The 23,144-nt window shown below is 37.3% G+C and overlaps 1 protein-coding gene across 5 annotated transcripts; it reads right to left on the bottom strand.

Moving 5' to 3' along the window:
- Window positions 1-1,596: 1,596 nt before the first annotated feature.
- DDX59 (DEAD-box helicase 59) lies at window positions 1,597-23,116 on the bottom strand. 5 transcript variants are annotated; one of them, XM_037825082.1, is made up of 8 exons: window positions 23,090-23,116; window positions 20,912-21,726; window positions 19,600-19,767; window positions 14,644-14,733; window positions 7,661-7,912; window positions 6,843-6,995; window positions 6,238-6,366; window positions 1,597-2,111 (listed from the first exon to the last, which is right to left on the bottom strand). In XM_037825082.1, exons 2-8 carry the CDS (start codon window positions 21,713-21,715, stop codon window positions 1,848-1,850), a joined length of 1,860 nt encoding a protein of 619 aa, XP_037681010.1. In that variant the 5' UTR covers window positions 21,716-21,726; window positions 23,090-23,116; the 3' UTR covers window positions 1,597-1,847. The 5 variants fall into 5 exon arrangements, with proteins under 5 accessions (XP_037681010.1, XP_037681007.1, XP_037681006.1 ...); XM_037825079.1 differs by having other exon boundaries at window positions 22,966-23,103; XM_037825078.1 differs by lacking the exon at window positions 23,090-23,116 and adding an exon at window positions 22,530-22,723.
- Window positions 23,117-23,144: the final 28 nt, after the last annotated feature.

The following is a 23,144-nucleotide window of genomic DNA, read 5'->3' as shown; positions in this document are numbered from 1 at the left end:
CCCAAGAGTTCAGTTCTCAGCTTGTCTCTTTCCTCTCATATTTTACTATAAAGTGCAAGGACAAGTCAGGCTACGTCTTTTACTTTTAGTTTGGAGATCTCTTCAGCCAAGTATCCCAGATTGTCACTTTCAAATTCTGCCTCCCATCTGACACCAGGATTCAATTTTGCCAAATTCTCCACCACTTTAAAACAAGGATCACCTTTCTTCCAGTTGGCAATGATGCATTCATCATTTCTGTTTAAGGTTTCAACAGAATTATCTTTAGAGTCCATATTTCTATTGACAGTCTCTTGAAAGCAGTCTAGGCCTCTTCTATCAAGCTCCTCACAATTCTTCCAGAATCTTCCCCTTATCCATTTAAAAAGCTGTTCCAACATGTTTGGTATTTGCAAACTCAGCAGCATCCCACTTCTCTGGTACCAAAATCTGTTCCAGTTTGCTACGTTGTCATTATGCAAAACACCAGAAATGGACTGGCCTTTATAAAGGGGATTTATTAGGTCACAAATTTACAGTTCTGAGGCCATAAAAGTATCCAAACTAAGGCATCAACAAGAGGATATCGTCACTGAAGAATGGCCGATAGCATCCAGAACACCTCCAGCAGCTGGGAAGGTACATGACTGGCCATCTGCTGGCCCTTTGCTCCCGGGTCACGTTGTAAAATGGCTTTCTCCAAAATGTGTCTGGGCTTGTCTCTGCTTCTTCAGCTCCTGTGCTTCTAAGCAATGGGGTCCTCTCTTAGCTTCTCTGGAGCAAACTCTGGGCTAGCATCTCCAAACGTCTCCAAGCATCTCAAAGCATCAGCAAGTCTCTCTCTAAAAGTCTCTCTCAGCTGCTCTGTACTCCTGGTCTGTGAGCACTCTGATAGGACTCCAGTGATTTAATCATGACACATCACAACTCCATGGAAATAATTTAATCAAATGTTTCTACCCTAATCAACAGACTAATCAGTCTGCCCCCACAAGACTGTATTAAAGAATATGGCTTTGGGGGGTGCATAATATATCCAAGCTGGCAAAGGGTTCATACACTCTTTGGAAAACCTCTGATCCCATTCTTTCCTTTGGGTAGAGACAACACCAAGAAACTACCCATAAGGAGGCTCTAGTTAGTCTCCCCAATACCCTCCTGGGGAGCATGCTGAAGATACAAAGCTTAAATGTTCACATCTGCATGCCATTCCCAGTTTATATAAATTTCTAAACTAATTTGATGCTAACAGTTTTTAGAGACATGAAAGTATAGATGTATCAAAGCAAGACACTTACCCTTCCTTCCAGTACTTAAAACCATGAATTGAATTAGCAAAGCAACATTAAAATAAAACTATAATAGCAAAGCAACACTAACATAATTTGACATTTTGACAAACAGCCCATATTAAATATTTTTAAAATTATGTCTGTCAAGCTGAAGGGAAAACAACCAAGAATAAAAAATACATATTTCATATTTCTCTTTTAAAAGTAGTTCTGACTAAAGGGATACTAAATAAAAGAATCACCTTTCTGGGTCAGACTCTGTCCTGGAGGTTTCTGGTTCTGACAGTAGCTCCAAGGAATATTTATTACAAAGAAAACGGCTCTGTCCAGAGAAAACATTTTATTTTATTTAGCAATTCATTTTCCCGAGTTGTTTTTAGCATATTAGAATTAAGAAGGGAAATAAATACAATTCTGCTGTACAAATTTGACATTCTATTAAATGTTAAAAAAATCACATTTAACTTTCATGTTTTATGTACATGCCCCATTTACTCAAACACCACACAGTATTAACACACAGAAATTTTGCTGACCAATACACAATGAAAAAATGAGTCAAAGTGGCATTTCAAATCATTTCTGAGAATTACTTTTATCGTGTTTTCTAATAATGTCCATAAGATTAGCTCCTGTAACAAGATCACTCTGTGACTGTTTAATTTTCTGTTGCTCCTTTCTCTTCTGGTCAAGAAGGTAAGGGGAGTTTAATAACTGTGGGGGAAGAATGGATCCTGTGGGTTTTACTCTTTTTACAATATCCCAGAAATGTCTTTTTGAATTGTTATTGATGAAAGTAATCGCTGTTCCTTTTTGACCTAATCTCCCCACTCTTCCAACCTGAAATGAAATGCAAACAATTTTCAAAATGTTCATATGCCATTCTTACTGCCCCTTGAAAGAAAAGAAAGACTATTATTTAAAGAAGCTTTATTAGGATTAACATTCATTCAGATAGCATTTTTCAAACCATGGATCTCAATATATTTGTGAAATCAATTTTGTGAGGTGCCACTTTGAAGTTGAGCAAAACAGAAAATGTGAGAGCAATCATACATAGTAAAAGTAATGTTTGTGAAACCTGAGTTTCAATTATGCACACGTACGTGTGTGTGTAGGGGAGTCATGACATCAAGATGTTTCTTACCGTCCAGTGGGTAAAAGTCAAAAAACTGTGAAAGTCTCTGTATTAAGAGGAATATCTGCTTTAGCAGACTGAAGTGACTTAAAATGTGAGATTAAGTTATTTCATTTTTGCATAATGCTATTTCTCATTTTGACAGAATCAAATTGAACCATCTGTGATGGAGATACATAGTTAAGAAATAAAATTTACTTTTCTCTAAATATATAATAAAAATATACTTAGAAACTCTTCAGAAGAGGGGGAAACACAGACAATCATGGTCAATTTCAGCTCCTTAACTGAAATGTAGAATTTAAGTCTATAATTCAGAAATATGTAAATGATCCCCACCAATGTATAGGGCACTTTAAAAACTGTAAAAGCAACCTGTTTTAAAAAAAAATGAAAAGGGGTAGCCTGTAGGGAATGAGACTGGGGAGTGTGGAGAAGTGAAGCAAGGGAATACTGTTTTCCATTATTAGCCTTTATTATTATCTTATTTAATTATTTGATTGAATTGTTCTAATAAAAATAAAAATATAAAAAAAACTGGAGCCCTCAAAACGGGAAAAAATTTTGCAAATCATCTCTCTGATAAGAGACCTGTGTCCAGAATGTATAAAGAATGTTACAAGTGAACAATAAAAATACAAATAACCCACCTAAAAAATGGGCAAATTATTTGAATAGACTTTTCTTGAAGCAGATATACAAATGGCAAATAAGGTGAAAATCATTAGCCAACAGGGAAAAGTGTATCAAAACCACAATGAGATACCACTTTATACCCAGTAGCATGTCTATAATTGAAAAGTTAGTCAATAATACAGCTGATGAGGCTGTGAAGACACAGAACCCTCATACATAGTTGGTGGGGATATAAATAGTGAAGCTACTTGAGAAAACAGTCTGATAGTTCCTTAAAATGTTAAACATAGAAGTGTCACATAACCCAGCAATTCTACTCCTCGGTATATACCGAAGAGAAATGAAAACACACCCAAAAACTTGTACATGAATGTTCACAGCAGTATTATAAACAACTCAAAAAGTGGAAACAACACAAACGTCCATCAACTGATGGATGGATAGCATTCCATACAGTAGAACATTCCACACAGTGGAATATTATTTGGCAATAAAAAGGAATGACATATTGCTATATGCTTCAACATGGGTGAACCTTGATAATGCTATGCTAAATAAAAGAACAAGTCACAAAAGATCACATATTGAATGGATAAACAAACTGTGGTCCATCTATACCAAGGAATATCACTTGGCAACAAAAAGAAAAGATCTCCTACACATAGCAATTGGATGAATCTCCAGAGAATTAACCTGCTTGAAAAACACCCCCCTGAAAGGGGACATAGTGTAAGATTACATTTATATAGCATTCTAAAAATGACAAAATTATAGAAGTAGAGAACAGATTAATGATTGCCAGGGATTTGGGAGGGGATGGGGGTAGGAGGGAAGTGGTTATGCCCTATGAAAAGGTAATATGAGGGAATCTTTTGGTGATGGGAATGTTCCATATCTTGACTATTAATGTTAATATCCCAGTTGTGATACTGTGATATTGAAAAATTTTACTATTGGGGAAACCTGGGTAAAGCAAAATGGAATCTCTCCGTACTGCTTTTACAACTGCATGTGACTCTACAATTATTTCAAAATAAAAGATTTAATTAAAAAAAAAAAAAAAGACCATATATTACATGATTCCATTCATACGAAATTTCCAGAATAGGCAAATCTATAGAGACAGAAAGTAGATTAGAGGTTGTCTAGGGTTGGAAGCCTTAGGGAGAATGGGAAGTGACTGTGAATGGATACAGGGTTTCTTATTGGGTGATGAACATATTCTAAAATTGTGACGGTGGTTGCACAACTCTGTGAATATACTAAGAAATGTTTAATTGTACACTTTGGATGAAATGTATGGTATGTAATTATAACTTCTAAAATATAATTTATACTGAGATATTTTACATAGAAATATAAAGCTGATTCAAAAAACAACTGCAATAGCCTACAAACTCTAAAAGACAGCTGATGTTAATACAAATACCAAATTAGTTCCTCAGAAGTTACCCACCTCCAAAATTAAAAAGCAGACACATGAGAACACCTATTACAATTTTAATATACATATCCTTTGGCCATTAGTTCTCCTTCCAGGAATTTATTTTACAAAGATACTAGTACAAGAGACACAAAGAGGTAAGTATGTGGACATTCACTGCAGCATTATTTAATAACAAAAACCTGGAAATATTCGATTGTCCATCCGTAAACGATGTGTTAAATAAATCAGAGAACATCTATATGGCATGTTACCATGCAATCATTAAAACAGAACAAACCTGAATAAATAAGTAAAAACATTTAAAGAGCTTAAACAGTGCCTGGATATATAGTGAAAATTCAATACATGTTAACATTTACTAAAAGGAGCCATTATTGTGCTGATAAGCAAATATGTCTAAGACATTTAATAAAGAAAGCAAAGCACAGAGCAGTTGGTGTGACATGGTCCCATTTATGCAAAAAGTGTAAAAGGATACATACATACGTGTGTATACATGCACACACATACACACACACATGATTACAGTTTCTGCATAATTAACTGCCACAGCCCCTCAACGGTAGGAATGAATGAACAGATAAGAAAAGACTCACTTTTCATTTTATATCTTTTGTTATTGACTTTACTTGTTTTTATAGGTATGTGTACTTCAATTATTCAAGCAAAAAAACACCCAGAATACAGAACTATAAAAGCATAGGTATGTGGGGCCATTCTGAGTATCAACCATCCCTGAAGCCACTGCTGTATTATAGCATGATACTCTGTGAAGAATTGAGAGCCACAGGATTGACTTTAGGATATCAAGAAAAGGTCAAATAATTAAAATCATATACTCTGTTTAAAAAGCAGAGAAACTTCTTAAATATTTTAATACTTTAGAAAGATTTTCATCCAAAACTATTAAAATAAATGTTTGAAAGAAAATAAACTTCAGCTGTGTGAGCAATCAACTCTTGTGGAATACTCAATTCCCATATGTGCAGATAAATGAAATGGTATCAAAGAGGGACTACAATATTATTAAATCTAAGTAAAAATAAAAGCAACAGTGCATTAAAGGTACTGAAAGTGCTTTTCAGTGAGTGATTCAAGTAAATGCAGCATTCAGAGGTGATTCTAAGAACTTTAGAGAAAGGCTTTATTTGAAGAGTGTGTAAGTGATGCCCGAGAAGGAAGACCGGTAGCAGTCAGCAAGATAACACAGAGGCACTAAGAGAAGGCTCCATTTCTGCTAGAAAGAAGAGCTTTTGTTATCTTTGACAGCAAAGGAAAGTAACAAAACTTTAATAGGTGAAAGTCTAGAACAAATAAGGATACGAAGAAGAGATGAAGAAAAGATTCCTATAAAAGCAAATACTTTAAAGGATCAATTTTATTTTGGCCAGATACATTCATCTGAAACAATCTTTTTAAACAAAGTTTATTTTTTTTTCTGTTTAAAGAAGCAATTAATATGCATGCTGAAAATAAAAAACAGAAAAAGGAAATAAAAATAAGCCAAAAATCTACAATCTAAAATTTTAAAAAATTAACATTTTAGATTACTTACGTTCAGTCATCTTTCCATACATTTCAGCTATGCACGTAGTCTTCAAAAACAAAGTTTAGTTTAAATATTTTAAAAGGAAAGCTATATAAAGCTTTATGTCCTGCTTTTTCTACTTAACATTATATTGACAATGCTTTACCTAAAAAAAAATCTCAAGAACAGAACAGTGGCAACATAAAATCCTCTTTACCTGATGCACGTACTCATCCATACTGGAAGGCATATCAAAATTGACAACCAGCTTCACACTGATCAAGTCTAGGCCTCGTCCCAGCACTCCTGTGCTCACTACGACTTCATAGTCTCCGTCAAGTAATCCCTTTCCAAGAACGCAACAAAATCTATTATTACAGAATTTATTGTATGTGGTTTTACGTAGTTCAACTATCTTTTATTTTCTGTGATTACTTCAACATAGATCTTAAAATATCTGAAAAAATGTATGTACTTTAAGTTCCCCAACTGCCACCAAATTTATTCTATTAACGTACTCAGGCAAGCCTTTTCCAAAGGCGAGCAACTGCTCTGCCCCAGTCTAAAGTGACCCTGATTTCAGAAACAGTGGATTCTGAATTAGTAATCTATTTAGCATATACTCCCTAGAGAACAAGGCTCATCGCTCCAAAAACACAGAAGACTGAGCAAGTCACTTACGGTCACAGCTTAACTAACGTTTTCAGAGTCATTAAAAAAAGGGTCTGCTTTAAAGACCAGCTGGTTATATGGTGTTTCCTGAAATTGGGGCAAAACAGGTTTTACAGGGAAAGGAAGAATAGAGAATGCTGAATGTCAAACCTCCAATATGCTTCTCCTTTCTATTTGTGACTTCTCCGAATGTATGGATGTGCTTTTTAAACCTGTGATTTTCTGAACTGCATCACTCAACAGATCTGCTCCTAGTTTGCAGTCTACAAATACTAATACTGGAGGCTTAAAGAGTTTCTTATCCTGAAAGATAAAAAATACATATTTAAAATTATTCAAGTAATATGACTTACAGTGGAAGGTTTTTCTGAAAACATTAGTAACAAGCTGGTTATTCAATAGTTTTATAAATATTATTAAGGTATATTTTGTTAAAAAGAGCATTTTCTTTAAAATAAGAGCAAACAGAAGTCAGACATTCTATTGCCTTTTGTATCCCTCCATTATTTCATTAGTATTACAGAAGTAATTCATAAATTTTAAGTGCAATTAATATAATTCTGAAGTATTCATAAGACCATAAAATCATATTTAACTCAATATTCTTGAGTAACTATACTGTGCACACATATGACTTACTTAAAAAATATCTGTTTAAGCAAATTACAGTTAAAAAAAAATTCTATTTCCAAAGGGCAGAATAGCCTCCACTTTACATAGAAAACTAGTAGAAATTTTTGAAAGAAAAAATATTATTTAGGAATAATCTTTATATTTAAATGTTTTTTTCAGATTTCACAAATAAAAATTTATTTTATCCTCACAGAATTCTGAGGTAAATAAAGTAATTTTTATTAAAAAATACTTACATCAAATTCCCCAAAAGCTGCATCAAAAATTCTTCTCTTAAGAGCTGTAAAACATGTAAACACAATCTACAAGATAGGGTTGACTTCTTTACTACTCACATTTAAGATTTCAAATAATTTTTTCTTTTTGGCTGGTTCTTCTACCCACAGAATAATCTGGCGTACATTAGAACAAGGCAAGTTCTTTTCTCCAGCGATAATTCTCACTGGGTTATGCAGAAGCTGACTTGCTAGTTGTTCTATGCTAGTTGGAATTGTGGCTGAAACCAAAATGGTCTGACAGTCATTAGGAATGTTTTCCAAAATGTCAAGCACTTGTTGTTGAAAGCCCATCTTTAACATGGTGTCAGCCTAAAATAAAAGCATTTTAAAGTTAGTATTGCTTGACATTAAAACCCAGAATTGTCCAACTAAAGACAATTAAAGATTTAAAAGAATGAGAAACTTTTACACAGAAAAATAAAATACAACAATGTTAAATAAAAAGGACCAATTGGAGAAAATACACATTTATACAAAATTAAATATTGTGTAACTATGTATGTTTGCAACAATATACAAAGATTTTCATTATGGCGTTAAGATTAGCAAAAAAGCATACACATCCTAAACATCCATCAACAGGGGACTTGGTAAGTAAACTATGGTATATCCATACAATGTAACACTGTGTTGCCCTGTATTAAATGATACAGAATGACTGCTACACCTATTCCTAGGAGAAAAAAAACAAGGATAGAACAAACACTATGTATGGTATAATACCATTTGTGTTACAAAGTGTTATATGTGTATACACTGAAGAAAATCAATTGCTACTACTAGGGAGAAGGCATGAGGCTCATTTTATAGCTTTTTGCAATTTGATTTTTTTTTTTTTACCATGAACATATGCTATAGTGATAATAAAATATTAAATAGCAAATATTTAATGTTGGGAGGGCTGTCACTTTGATACATACAGTACTTCCATACTGTTTGGTTTTATAACAATGCACATGTATTATTACCAAGCAAATAAGTTTATTTTTAAATTAGTACTGCTTTAAAAAAATAAGATTAAGGCTACCTTGATTTTCAAATAAAATCCAGTGCCTATAATTTGGGAACAAGATATTTATGTACTTTATTAAGACAGTGTATTTTAAATGTCCACTAGGTACTATCATTTAGATTAAAGTTTGAACACTCATTTTAATGTTATTCACTGTATATCATTTAAGAACATAAAATAATCACAACTGTCTGGGTTTGAATTCTGGCTCCATCTATGACCTTGAGCAAGTTAATTAAAGGCACTGTGACTGCAGTTATTTCCTTCTGTAAATGGGAATAATAGTACTTTGTGGGCTGCTATGAGGATTAATGAGATTAAGAATGAAGTATATAAAACATTTAAGAGATTGCCTAGAAGCCACGTCTCAGACGATGTTTCAATTAATTATGAGACACAGAATACACACACACACACACACACACACACACACACACACACACACACACACACAGTGAGTCTTCCAAATATTCCCTACTTTCCTCAATAACCCCACCATGCCCCACTCATCTCAGTAAATGGGCTTGCTTCTCCTGGCCATTACAAATAAGTGCCTGCAGCTCCTCTTCTCATACAAGCTTCCTTACAGAGTAGCCTAGATTTGCTGTCTCCGTTTCTCCATTCTTTCAACTCCTGCTCACAGTGCAATCCACGTCTTCACCTTCTCACCTTACAGGAACTACTCTCCTTTAGGCTGTCAGTCACCCCAACTACCAAATTCAACAGCCATCTTACTTTTTTTTTTAAAGGTATTTATTTTTTTCCCTAATAATCAAAGTAATATGCTCAATGTAGAAAACTTGGTAAACATAGGAAAATAAAGAACTAAACTCACCTATTAGCTTGCAACCCAGACATCTCTATTGCCTCTCTCCCTTACTTTTAGTCTTCTAAATATGTCTGGGAATCTCTCTTCCCTGTCCTTACAGTCACTGTCCTGGCTCAAACCCTCCCTTCCTGGGAACCAGCCTGCTTGCTTACAGGCTATTCTCCACTTTAGAACATAAGTCTGATAATCACATATTCCTGCTTAAAACTCTTCGAGTGTCCTCAGTCTATAGGATAAGGTACAGACATTCAAGACCATTAACAAGCTGTATCAGGGAAAAATATCTGAAAAGAAACATACAAACCATGCTTATTTTAAGGCAGTAAGAACATTGGTTTTGGTTTTGGTTTTCCTATTTTCTAAATTGTCTTTAATGTGCATGTATTACTCATATAATATAGTAATAAAGTATTTAGACAGCTGAATGGGCCATGAATAGCATTAAAATTAGGAGAAGATGGGATAGAATAAAAATGCATCACACGAAGTGAGTGTAAATATTGTTCCATGGAACTTGAAGGTGCCAGGCAGATCCTATCTTGCCAGGCAGATCCTATCTGAGTGCTATATATGTCCTGCTACCAACCCATAACAGGTAGGCTCTCTTACAACCCCACATTTACAGATGAGCACACTGGACATACTACAAAGTTATTAAGTGGTGGAGCTGAGATGTGGACCTTGACAATCTGGCCCTAGAACCTGCAGTGTTGAGCACCAAGCTTCTGCTGTGTGCTGGGTGGTCAAGACACATGAAGAGACCCTACATTCAAAGAATTTATGGACTAATAGGAAAACAGATGGGTAAGCCCTAATTTACAGTATTCATATGCTTAAAATATAACATAAAATTACACCATATGACATAATTGATCACCTCCTTCAAAAACTTACTGTTCTTCCATGATATTCTTCTGTCGTGATTTTTCTCCTCCCTCACTGGTCACTCCTTCTCAGTTTCCTTTCTCTGTGGCTCAGTCTCTATATGTCGGATAATCCCAACAGCTGTGTCTGAGGCCCCCTTTTCTTCTCTGTCTACACTCTCCTCAGGTAAATGCAACAGATTCCATGGTTCTGAATATCATGTATATGTCAAAAACTCCCAACATCTTTTCTCTGGTCAACTGCTTCTCTGAACTTAAGTGACAGAATCCAACTGCCAATTTAACATCTGTACTTGGATTAACAGACACTTCTAATTTAACATGTTCAAAATGGAATTTTTTATTTCATCCCTGTCAAACCCACTCCTATTTCAGAACATATCTCAGGAAATGGTATCATCAGAAACTCATATGTCACTCTTGTTTCCCCTCCTCATTACCCACATCTAATCCATTAACAATTGTTGACACTAACACTTCCCAAATCCTGTTGCTTCTCTCCAGCTCACCACCATCACCAGCTCACACCCATGAGATGCTCCACTCCTATCTCCCCCAACCCAACTCTATTCTCTAGCAGCCAGACAGATCTTTCTTGAATGTAAATCAGATCTTGTTTCTTTTCTCCTTAAACCAGCAGTGGCTTCCCACCACATTTAGAGTAAAATCCAACTCCTAACCATGACCAACATGGTCTCATCCTTACCCACTTCCTACTACTCTCCCCCTCACTCTCCATGATCCTACTACACCAGCCTTCTTTCTGTCCCCATATACTCCACATGTGTTCCCACATTAGCACCTGTTCACTGGCAGTTTTTCTATCTGAAGCAGTCTTCCTTCCAAAAGGATTTTCACATGGCTAGCTCCTTCTCATTCAGTTCTCAGCATGAAAGTCATCCAGAAAGCCCTCCCTTGACTACCCCAGTTGGTCTCTGTCATATTACCTTGTGTACACAAGTCACAGCTCCACGAGACAGAGAGTTTGTCTGTCACTTTTCATTGTATCCTCAGAACCAAGAATAGCATCAAGCACATAAAAAGCCCTAAAAATGTATTTGATAAATAAATGTACACTCATTAATTTGAAGTACTCAACAAGCAGCTTGCTAATCAGTGTATTCTAAGCTTTCTGAAGGTAAGAATTACCTGGAATGAGTTTTTAAAGATGCCTGGCTCTAACTTGACACTATGGTCTCAGAATATCCAAGTGTCAAATCTGGGCATCTATTACATTCACTGGGCACTCAGGTGATTCTTATCATTAGGGAAACTTGGAAAAAACACTGGGCTTGATTCTAGAGATACAGCAGGGAATACAGTACAAAAGAAATAAAATTTGTACAGACTTCAATAGAGCAAAGAGGAAAGCAAGCCTAAAATCTGTCTCAGGAGTGAGGAAGGCTTCACAGAATCACCAACACTTAAAGAGGGAAAAGCAGGTAGATGGAGTGGGAAAGCATCTAGGCTAAAGAACAAGTATAATCGAGGACACAAAGGTGATTGAGCAGATTCTTCTAATTCCAAAGGAATTACCTGAGTTTTCATTCCTGACCATCCTTGTGGCCTCACCTCCCTGAAATAGTGCCTTCTCTCTTCTTTGGGGATATGTGTCGTTCCCAGCTCCTCTCTGAGCTCTTAAACTACCTTTTTGTTTATTAACTCTTCTACAAACTCCACAAGCCCAGCCGTGGGCCCCAGTCCTCCTGTCTCTCTTTGCTTATTTCTCTCTAAGCTTCCTCCCTTAAAGGAATCATCACGTCTCACGGATTCTGATGCGCATTTTCTATTCTGATGCATATTTCCTCAGAGATTCCGTTATTCATATGAAATTCAACATGCCTAAAACCAAACTCAAATATTTTTACCAAGACCCAGTCCCTCACCCAAGTGCCCTTTTTAAAAATGAAAGGCCCAACCATACTTTACAGTCATCTCTACCACATTCTTCCTTTCTCATAGCCAAGTATCACAAGACCATAAATTATTCCTTTATGTGACTCTCAGATTTAACCCTTCTCCTTGACTCCTACTGCCTCCACCCTGTCCCTGACCCTTCTCACCTCTCATCTGGATTGCTGGCTGCTCTGCTTCCACAGATTCTGTCTTCTTCAATTTCTCTTGCACAGAACAGCAGAATAACCTTCCTAAACTACCACTTTCAACATGTTAAACCCCACTCAATAATTTAGAAAGCCTCATGTCTACCACATCAAATCCAAGTTCCTCTGTCTCTCTTTCAAGGCTCTCTATAATTTGACTCCACCCTAACCACCCAGCTTTACTTCCTATTGTTTCTTAGGAAGAATTCTTCAGGCTGACTTGTCTCTTTTCTGCCCCCTCTGCACACACACTCTGACTTTCTGACTCTGCATATGTTCATCTCTTCACTTGCAGTATTTGATACTTCCTCAGAAGTTTCCTAAATCCTTTCCTACCTTTTAGGCCCAGGTCAAAACCCATTACCTCTGAGAAACCATTTTTTTCTAGTGCCAGGAAATTCACTGCCTTATTTCTCTTTCTGACCTTACTGTCCTGAACAATTAGCATATCATATACAGTCTGATTATTTTACTTATAGCCTACATGAGGGTTGGCAAACTATGTCTCTTGGGAAAAATTCGAACCGCTACACAATTTTGGAAATAAAGTCTCATGGGAACAAAGGCACACCCACTCATTTACATCTTGACTACGGTTGTAATAAGTAGTTGCCACAGAGACCATATGGCCAAAGCTAAAAATATTTACCACCTTGCCCTTTACAGAAAGAGTTTGCCAACCCCTGGGTTTATCAAACATTTTAGTACTTTCTTACCTCGATACATATGGTGATGTTCTTGCCTTTACTTCTAATGTATGTTTCTTTTTCCTCCAACAAGATTTCAGTACCTTGTAGACTTGAATACTATTTAAAACATCTCTGTGACTCCATCCAAACTTATCCAGAATTAGTCAGTTTGTATCTAAAGAGTTTCTTTCAACCCCAGTATATAACTGATTGTGTTGTCTACCAGCTCAGTTCCCCTGAAGACCATATTCTTTAAATGCCGGGGAGCTGGGGCAGAGGATGCACATAACCTGCACTGAATACATGTTTGCTGAATGAATACATTGTTTATATCATAACACTGAGTACAGTGCTGAGGTGCCCTATGAAATCTCATTAATTGAAGAAAATGAAGATGCTGTGAAGAGAAGTAAGGATGAACAGAACCTAACTTTAAATTCCATACCAGAATCATGTGTCAGGCTCCTAAAATGGGGAGAACTTAGAACATGGGTTTATCAGCAAAGGAAAGCTCACTCATACTTGGAGGGAGATTGTAAGCCTGATAATAATCAGACACAATTAATCAATTCCACCAAAGGCCATGCTAGAAAAAAGCTGACATAGCAGAACTTTTTAAAGGACTAAATAATATTACTTTACATTTATACAAGACTTTTCAGTTTATAAGACATTTTCACTACCACTACTTTATCCTCACCACAGTTATGGGAGATTAGACTTGCCCAAGGGTCTCATAGTAGGTAGAGAAAAGGCTCAACCCTGATCTTGCAGATCCTGGGTCTTTCCACACCCTCTGGTATCCTACTGCTGGTATCCTATAGCCCAGGTTGCTATCACTGGTTAGCACCAGGCAACCCACATTTCTGATCACGTCTGGGTAACACCAGGTCCCTGCTCTGTCACCGCCTGTGGGACGTGTTTGTGAAGGTGGACGGCCACTGCAGGCAGGAAGAGCACATGCCCAGTCTGGGTTGGCACAGGCTTTCTGTTCCTAAGCTTGTTCACATGGTGGAATATCCTGAAATAATAACACATTTACTTCATCTTGTTAAGCAAACCAAAAGCATAAAAATGGCTATACGGTATGTGTAACATAGAAAATCACAACCACAGATGTAGATATCACTCACACACACACACACACACACAAGTCATCCAATTAAGCATTAACTACTTACCAACTTTCTCTTTATAAACCCATTTACCACTAGTTCTTTTATTTTTGCAGACAAATGGTAGCAAGCATTAAATATTTTTAAAAACTTGAGAATGCAATATTTGTTGAGAATATGTTTTTTGTAAATTTGGAAAAGAGAGCTATGGCTTAAGTGTAGTAGCACTAGACCTCACCTGCGGTGTTCCACAGGAAGCAGCTTAAGAACCTCTACTGCAATTTTTTAAAAATTCCTGGATTTTTTTTTCCTTCAGGGGAGAAAATGCCTGAATATACAATGCAATTATATAACTATTCTATAACTTTCATAAATGATGTAACTAATGCTTTAAAATGTTACTACTTACTTCATCTACTACTACAATTTTTATACCACAGAGTTCTACAGAGCTCTGTTTTATTATATCCAGAAGTCGTCCAGGGGTTGCGATGATAACCTGAGAGAAAGAGAAAAAGCAAGTTTGTTTTTTTTTTTTAAAGGTAACAATCATTCATTTTATATTTATTGAGTGGTTAATATGTGTTAGATACTGCGGTAAGTACTTGAAATTCAATGATGAATAAGTCAGACATAGTCCATCCTTGTTCTCGGGAAACTCATAGTATAAAGGAAGAGACAGACAAACCCAATAAATGCTATCAGTGTGCCTTCCACCTATGTCAGTATGTTTCTAGCATTCACCATGGTCTTGCTAGTTCAGTATGCAGTTAAAACCCATTATGGAGGGACCTATCAAGTCCTATCTAACACTTAGGCTAAAAACCTAAAGGATTAGTGGGAATAAGCAAGGTGAGGCATGGTCTAGGCAGAGGGAAAAGCATCTCTGAGTGTTCTGAGGCTGGATGGCCAGTGAGGTTTGCAGGGGGCGGGGGTTAGGGGGGTGGCACAGGATGAGCCTTGAGAACTAGGCAGGGACCAGACCAGGAGGGGCCTGGCAGGCAGTCTGACCACTACCTTGCTCGGTGAACAAGTGCAGATTCCCTAACTGCCTTGGGACTGTTATTTCATTTTTAAATCCAGAGCTAGGGCACAATGATTTCTAAGGTTGACTTAAGCACTTAACAGTTTTATAGTATATTGGTTATAATGGTTAAAAGTAGGGTCTTTTAGTTTACAAAAATCTAGGTAAGAATATTGGCTCTAGCATTTAATAATGGTGAGAGCCTCTGTTCTCTCATCTGGAAAACGGAGATGATAATAATTATTGTAAGGGTTTAATTACTGTGAGGATTAAATGAGACAGTGCCTGGCATAAAATATAGTGGAGTTACAAATGATCTAATAAATTCAATTGTGTTCCACTTTTCAAATACATACCAAGAGGATGGTAGAATCATCAAAAATGATAAAATCTCAGGTTAAGGATCTGTGTCTACAGAACTGTACGGTACTTCAGAAGTATCATAAACATTTAAATCAATTTTAATTATTTTGAATTGAGTTCATTCCTTCTATTCTGTTTTTGTTCCCCTCCCCCCCCCCCACCGCTGGTTTGGAAGTTAAAAACTCTTTTTTCATTCTATTAATGTTTCCACTTAAATTTATATATATATATATATATATATATATATATATGCACATACATACACACACATACACAACAATAAAGTCTAAAGTAAATCAACAATTTTACCTTTTTTTTTTGAACAATCAAGGATAAATGCTTTAATGCCAATCAAATCTCTCCTACCTGGCCAGTATTTTAACTTTCTTTTTTTTAACCTAAAAATTATTCATTATTACTGTTTTATTCAGTCAATGTTTGTTTATTTTTACCATATGTTTAACATTTTCTTTGTTCACTATTCTTTCTTCCACCCCATACCTTCCTTTCTGGAATAATTTTCCTTTTTTGGAAAATATCTTACCTTAGACATTTCTTTAGATGATCTATTGGTAATAAACTTTCTTTGTTTTGTTTATCTGAAAAGGCCTTCGTTTTGGCCTTGTTCTTGAAAGAGTTTTGCTGCACAGACAGATGTTCAATTGTTTTTTCTTGGAGGGCATCTGTGAGGGAGCAGAGACTGACGCAGAGTGGGAGTGGCAGCAGGGTGAGGAGAGGGTCTCCACAGAGAGGAGGCCGTGGATGAAGTGTTGGAACCCCAGTGGTAGAAGGAGGGTGAAAGGGGGGAGGTGGCCTGTCGCAGGGCATTAGAGCTCGGGACGGGTAAGGAGTATGCATGAGAAGAGTGTGGCCCAGCTCAGGTTGCTGGAACCCAGTGAGGGGAGCATCACTGCGGGGGAGGGAACAGTGGCCACAACGGGAGATTGTTCATATTCAGGAGGACTTATCAAATGAATAAATACAGAAAGGATATTGGATGGCAGGTTTCTCACTGTCAGAGTAGGAAGTTACAGAAAACCTAAAATGAATCCTGTAGAGTTGAATTAGCAATGGAATCATCAACATGAACTCATAGTCTCCAATAAATATAGATATACAAAATATACACACATACATATGTTCCCTAGCTCTATCCACTGCTAGGTCCTGGAAGCAGTGATAGCCTAACCACAATGAGCACACATAGCACCCAGATCTTGGTTTCTAAATACTATTCTCTACTAAAAGGAAGCAAAACTCCTTGAAGAAAGGCATGATCCCAGGGCCAGGGCAGGGAAAGAACGAATCAAGCCTGAAGCATCATATGATGGAGCTATGAGAAAAGGACACAGAAACCAACTTGAAGGAATTCCCACTGGACAAACTGATGGCAAGTGGAGTATCAAAATAGGAAATATTTTAAATAAAAGAGGAAAACATGAGTCCATTCTGATACAAACAAATAAGTGAATAAGTTGACAGTCTGATGAAGACATCTGCATAGTCTCAAAGCACCGACTCCCAAATAACTTACTAACAAAAAGGAAAAAACTGTACGAGTTACTTTACAGAAAATATCATCAGTAAAGGGACAAATCAAAATTGTGTGCCACCTGAAAGAATGCAATAAAAAAGAAGAAAGCATCTCCTCTTCTGTGATAGTCTTAGCAAAAATACATAACTTCAACCTAATTAACTGAGGGACATTCTTCAAAGTAAGTGGTGGTAGTCCTCAAAACCAAATGCAATACAAGATTCTGCACTGGATCCTTTTTCTAATCAAAAAAAAAAAAAAAAAAAAAAGATGGGACAATTAGCAGAACTTGAATGAGGGCTGAGAAATAGATGGTAGAAATATATCAATATTAATTTCTCAGCTCTATAATTGTATTATGTTTTTGTAGAAGAATGTCCTTGTTTATAGGACCCACTGTCTAAAGTATTTGGAGGAAATGGGACATCATGTTAGCAACCTACTTCCAAAAGGCACAGGAGAAAAAATAAGGTCTTCATATTGTGCTTGCAATAGTTTATTTTTTTTTTTAATCTTCATTTTATTGAGATATATTCACATACCATGCAGTCATACGAAACAAATCATACTTTCGATTGTTTACAGTACCATTACATAGTTGTACATTCATCACCTAAATCAATCCCTGACACCTTCATTAGCACACACACAAAAACAACAAGAATAATAATTAGAGTGAAAAAGAGCAATTGAAGTAAAAAAGAACACTGGGTACCTTTGTCTGTTTGTTTCCTTCCCCTATTTTTCTACTCATCCATCCATAAACTAGACAAAGTGGAGTGTGGTCCTTATGGCTTTCCCAATCCCATTGTCACCCCTCATAAGCTACATTTTTATACAACTGTCTTCGAGATTCATGGGTTCTGGGTTGTAGTTTGATAGTTTCAGGTATCCACCACCAGCTACCCCAATTCTTTAGAACCTAAAAAGGGTTGTCTAAAGTGTGCATAAGAGTGCCCACCAGAGTGACCTCTCGGCTCCTTTTGGAATCTCTCTGCCACTGAAGCTTATTTCATTTCCTTTCACATCCCCCTTTTGGTCAAGAAGATGTTCTCCGTCCCACGATGCCGGGTCTACATTCCTCCCCGGGAGTCATATTCCATGTTGCCAGGGAGATTCACTCCCCTGGGTGTCTGATCCCACGTAGTAGGGAGGGCAGTGATTTCATTGCAATAGTTTTTAAAATCTGAGATTGTTTTAAAAAATATCAGAAAACACTGTATGTGCCCATTCATGTGTGTAATCTACTAACTGTTACACCCTGGAGAGTATCATCGGTCCATTAACTTATTTTTAAGACCCTAGAATAAGGCTTTTCATAGCATCTTTGTTTAACCAAAGAGGACCCTGGGATGCAAGATTAATTGTTTAAAAGCCATTAGAATTTGCAGCTACTTATCCATGTAAACCAGGATGTTCATCAAAAAATATTTTTGTTTACTTTATAAGAATACCATGCTGAACTTGTATTTTTATTAATAAAATATCTTTATTATCTTTTTTATATCTTTTTTATATATTGGAGGTCCACCTTCAAAATCACTGATCTAAAATCCTATTAACTATCAATTTGCAAGATCTTAAAATTAGATTTTACATGTTTTAAATTGTCAAGTACATCTCAATTGTTCTTTACAACATGCCTATAAGAAAGACCGATAGTCACCCACACAAGCTGTTGAATACTGCAGTAGCTTCATCCCAGGTGGTAAATAACTGTGATCACGAGCTGTCTGAGTACCTCCTCACCCTCCCAATACTCGCCACTTGGGACTTGGGGATCTCCTACCCTCCAGTAAGTGGTAAATGTCTGGAACAGCAGGGGCCCTCAAGACCAACTCTGCAGTGCACTGAGGGGTCAGCATCTGTGTCAAACCCTTAGTCAAACATTCTGAAGAGTATCCCTACACTCATGTGGCAGGTATCTTCAACCACCCATCCAAACTCAAAAATACTGAGGCTCACAAAAGCTAAGTAACTTATCTATGATCACAATGCTATCAAATTCCAAAGCTAGAACCAGAACACATTGCCTTTATATACTTTTAAATATCAGAAAATTCAGACTACATATAATAGCACAGTTAAGACAGAGCAGAGTCAGATAAATGAAGGTTTCAATTTTGGCAACCATCATTTATTAGCTATGGATCCTTATATTAATCTCATCTTTCTGAGTTTTGACTTCTCAACTGTAAAATATGAGATATACCAACTCATCTCCAAGAGCAAATATGATGGTTAAATGAGATAATGCATGTGAGAACATCCAGCAGTGCATACAACAGGCACTGTTCTTTTCCTTTTCTACATAAAACAAACGTTTAAAAAAAATTAATGCTTACTTGGCAAGCAGCTAAAGGCAAAAAAAAAAAAAAAAAACAAATTATTTCCTATACTGCTTATAGAAATATACAAAGACATCCTACCAAATCAGTGCTTACCTTAACGCGTTGTCGCAACCGATAAAGCTGTGGGGGTAAGGGTAAGCCCCCAACCAGAAGCACTGTTTTCATGCACGGCAGGCCGCTCATCAATTCTTTAGCTTGTCTCTCTATCTGGATGGCTAACTCTCTTGTGGGTGTAAGGATAAGTGCAGATGGAGTTTTGTTCTGCAAAGACATGAAAAAGAAGTCTAAAAACATCAGCAATTAGGTCCTGCTAATCTGTAGCTAAATATCCACACTGATATTCCATTTTAATGTGTTCGCATCAGCACAAATGGATCTGAGACTAGTTCTTAGGCCTTCTACTCACTGCCTTTTTCTCCAAAACCATTATAAAACGAACCCATTTCTTACACTACATAATGGGAGAACAAAACTGGGTGAAGGGAGAACTTTTACTAGAAGGGATCCTCATTAACCAAGGTGTTTGGGAAACTGAAGGTTTGCACCTAGTTAGCTGGACATTGCATTTCTAGCCATCTTCCTCTGAAAAGAAAACCTGGTGCCATGAGGATCTTGGTAAAGTGTGGCATTCTACCCTTGACTTGCCCTTCTCAGCTGTCTTGTAGATTCATTCTTTTCTTGTTGAAATAATTCACACTTATATATACCCTAATCCCAGCCTGACAGCTCTATTTTGGTCCTTCAGTGAGTTTTACCTATTTATTTCTAACATCTAGTGCTTTATTTTACTTTTTCCTCGCATTATCTACCACTACTGTTTAGTTTTCCAAATTTCCCTCCTTTATTTTCCTCTCTTTGTCCACATTTTTCATTCATTTCCTTCACTGTTATACTTCATGCTTCACAAGCTCACCAGAGCTTGGCAAACAGTACAGGTAAGCTAAGGTAGTATTATTTTAAGATGAAGCAAGATCACATTTAAGGTGTATTTTCAAACTCTATAATGGTGTTTTGACTTTTGGATAAATCAGTCAGTTTCTTCAAAACACAAAATCCAGCTGGCTAAATTGGAGACAAAAATTGCACCTCATTTGCTCAGCAGGATTTTTTCCCCCAAAATCAAATGATGATTTCCTTAAATAGAAAATTTGCTTAAAAGAAAATGTCTTAGAAGTAAAGCATTCTTTTTGGACTTTCAATGAAGAGATCTTTGGTTCAATATGATAAAAAGAAAAATTCCCTAAAATTATGTCTCATACAAACTATCAGAAGCAAAAATCACCAAGAGCATTAGTGATCAAAGTTCTACATATTTAATTTCAGTTTGCAATTTTAATATAGTTAAGGATGAAACTTAGTAAATGCCTCACTTGTTTCTGAAAATAAAACATGAACTTTAACTTACCTCAAATAAAGCTCGGATGATAACAGGAAGAAGAAAAGCTGCCGTTTTTCCTGAGCCAGTATCAGCACTGGCCAGAATGTCCCTTCCCAGAAGTCCAACAGGAATCATCTGCATTTGGATGGGGGTTGGAACTTCATAGCCTGATTTCTTCAAGTTGTGATTTAAGGCCTCAGGAAAGCCACAATGTTCAAAGTCGATAATGGGGCTGGTGACTTCCTGCCCTTGAACTAAAATTCCTAGCTGCTGTTTAAGATTTTCAATCTGGTCCTTCTGGAGGTTCAAAATAAAGGGGTGCTCCCTATAAACATAAAATGTATTAAGTGGAGGCTCTGGCTTACAATCAGTTTCTTGTGGACTGCAGAGCTTTAATTTCTCTTCCTTTTCTTTAACTTGCAGCAGATGTTTTGCTTTACACTCCAAGCTACACACATCTTCATCCGTCTTATCACAGATATACTCTCCATAACGACCACAGACAACACAGACAGGTTCTCCAGGTTCTGCCCAGCGCTGTGTTTTGGAAAATGACTTAACAGGCTCTTCAGAAAGATCACTGTCCTTCACACCCTGCTCTGGTCCTACCAAACAAGTCTCAGCCAGACCAGCAGGATTGGGGAAGGGACATGATTCCGTCCTGTGCTTGCCTGGTGTTGTGGCTTCTGTTTTCACTAAAGCATCAACTGGAACATCTCTGCTTTCATCCAGCTGAAGGTCTTCTGCTTGTGGTTTAATTTTCTTAGATGTACAGTTTTTGCTGTCATCATTAGCATTCCTCTTGATTTTTAGAGATCTTGGAACAAACATGTTTCAATTTCCTGTTGAGGAAATTATACATGAGATTTATTTAACTCTCAACAAAGTTCACATCTTACATAAAGTACAGCATGGTTATCCTGGAGTCAGCCTAGTGTCCTTAGGCTTTGCCTCAAAGGAACTGACAAGGTATGACACAACGGTACCAAGCTTTTCTTCCATTCACCAATTTCATCTAGTGAAAAGGTAAGTCGATTTCTCAGACAACCAGTGGTGAAACATTGCACACTGCTTAAACATTGCTCAGGGCTTAACACAGTCCTTTATGTACTCTACTTTCACTCTGAAAAATCAGATATTACAGAAATTTGGGAGTAAATCCTTCGTTGTACATTTTCACACAACACGTGAGACACTTCACAATTAGAATTTAAAAATCAAAACCACAAGTCATAGAGAGAAATGCTATTTTTATGTAACTAACACTTCTTATACAGTGTTTATTATGTGCCAAGCACAGTGCTTTACATATATTAATCTAATCCTCATAACCATATAAAGTTAGTAGCTACCTACCCAGCTTAAATATATATATACCTACACACATATATTATGCTACATTAAGCATATTATATTATAGACCTCTTAACACATGAGGAAACAGAGCTACAGTTATATGAACTTGTCCAAGCTCATATAATTCTTCAGAGTTAGAGCTCAGTTCAAGCTCTCATAGCTATCCACACCAACAATATATCTTTCCAAAATGACAATGATAAAGTCTTTTAACCTAATTTGGACATTATCAAATATACTAACAAATTTCTTTTTCCAAAAAAAAATCTTAGGTTAAATAGCCAGATTCCATTTTCCAGAAAAACAAAAATGCAGCTGAAGGTTTAGAATTACTATCCTAGAAGTCTTCAAAAAATGACGGGGGTGGGGTGGGGACGGCGGAGTGCAAGGAAGAAGACCTGAAGTCCTCAAATGGTGAAACGAAACCCGCTCCAGCAGGGCAGACAGCCAGCACGGTCTCGGGTTCTCGCCCCCACCCCATCGCGCGCGCTCCCCGCCTCGGGCATCGCCCCCCACCCCTTCCGGACACCGAGGCTCGTGCACGTCACGGCGCTGCTAAGAGACCGGCGGGCGGGGCGCCAGGTTCCCGACACAGGGTCGAGACCCGGTACAACGTCGGGGAGGGAGAAGAGTCATCCTGCCGCCGCGGCCTAGCGTGGCCGGGAGGAAGAAGAGGAACAGGACGGGAAGGAGGCCCGAGCCGCCGGGGCTAGCGGCACGCTCACCCGCGCAGACCAGGGGCGGCGTCCGTTCCCACTCGAGGTCCGCTCCCCCTTCTAGGCGGCGAGCCGGCTTCCTGCCGACAAGACCTAATGGGCTCGTCTAGACTGTGGGCCGGGAGGGGCTTACGGAGCGCGAGATCCACTTCTCCGTGTTTTGGAAGCTGGCCGCAGCACGTCTTTAC

This window comes from Choloepus didactylus, chromosome 2 (assembly GCF_015220235.1).
Source record: "Choloepus didactylus isolate mChoDid1 chromosome 2, mChoDid1.pri, whole genome shotgun sequence".
NCBI classification, from domain to species: Eukaryota; Metazoa; Chordata; class Mammalia; order Pilosa; family Megalonychidae; genus Choloepus; species Choloepus didactylus.
The sequence above is the reverse complement of the archived record's forward strand: the minus strand, read 5'-3'. Positions and strand labels throughout refer to the sequence as shown.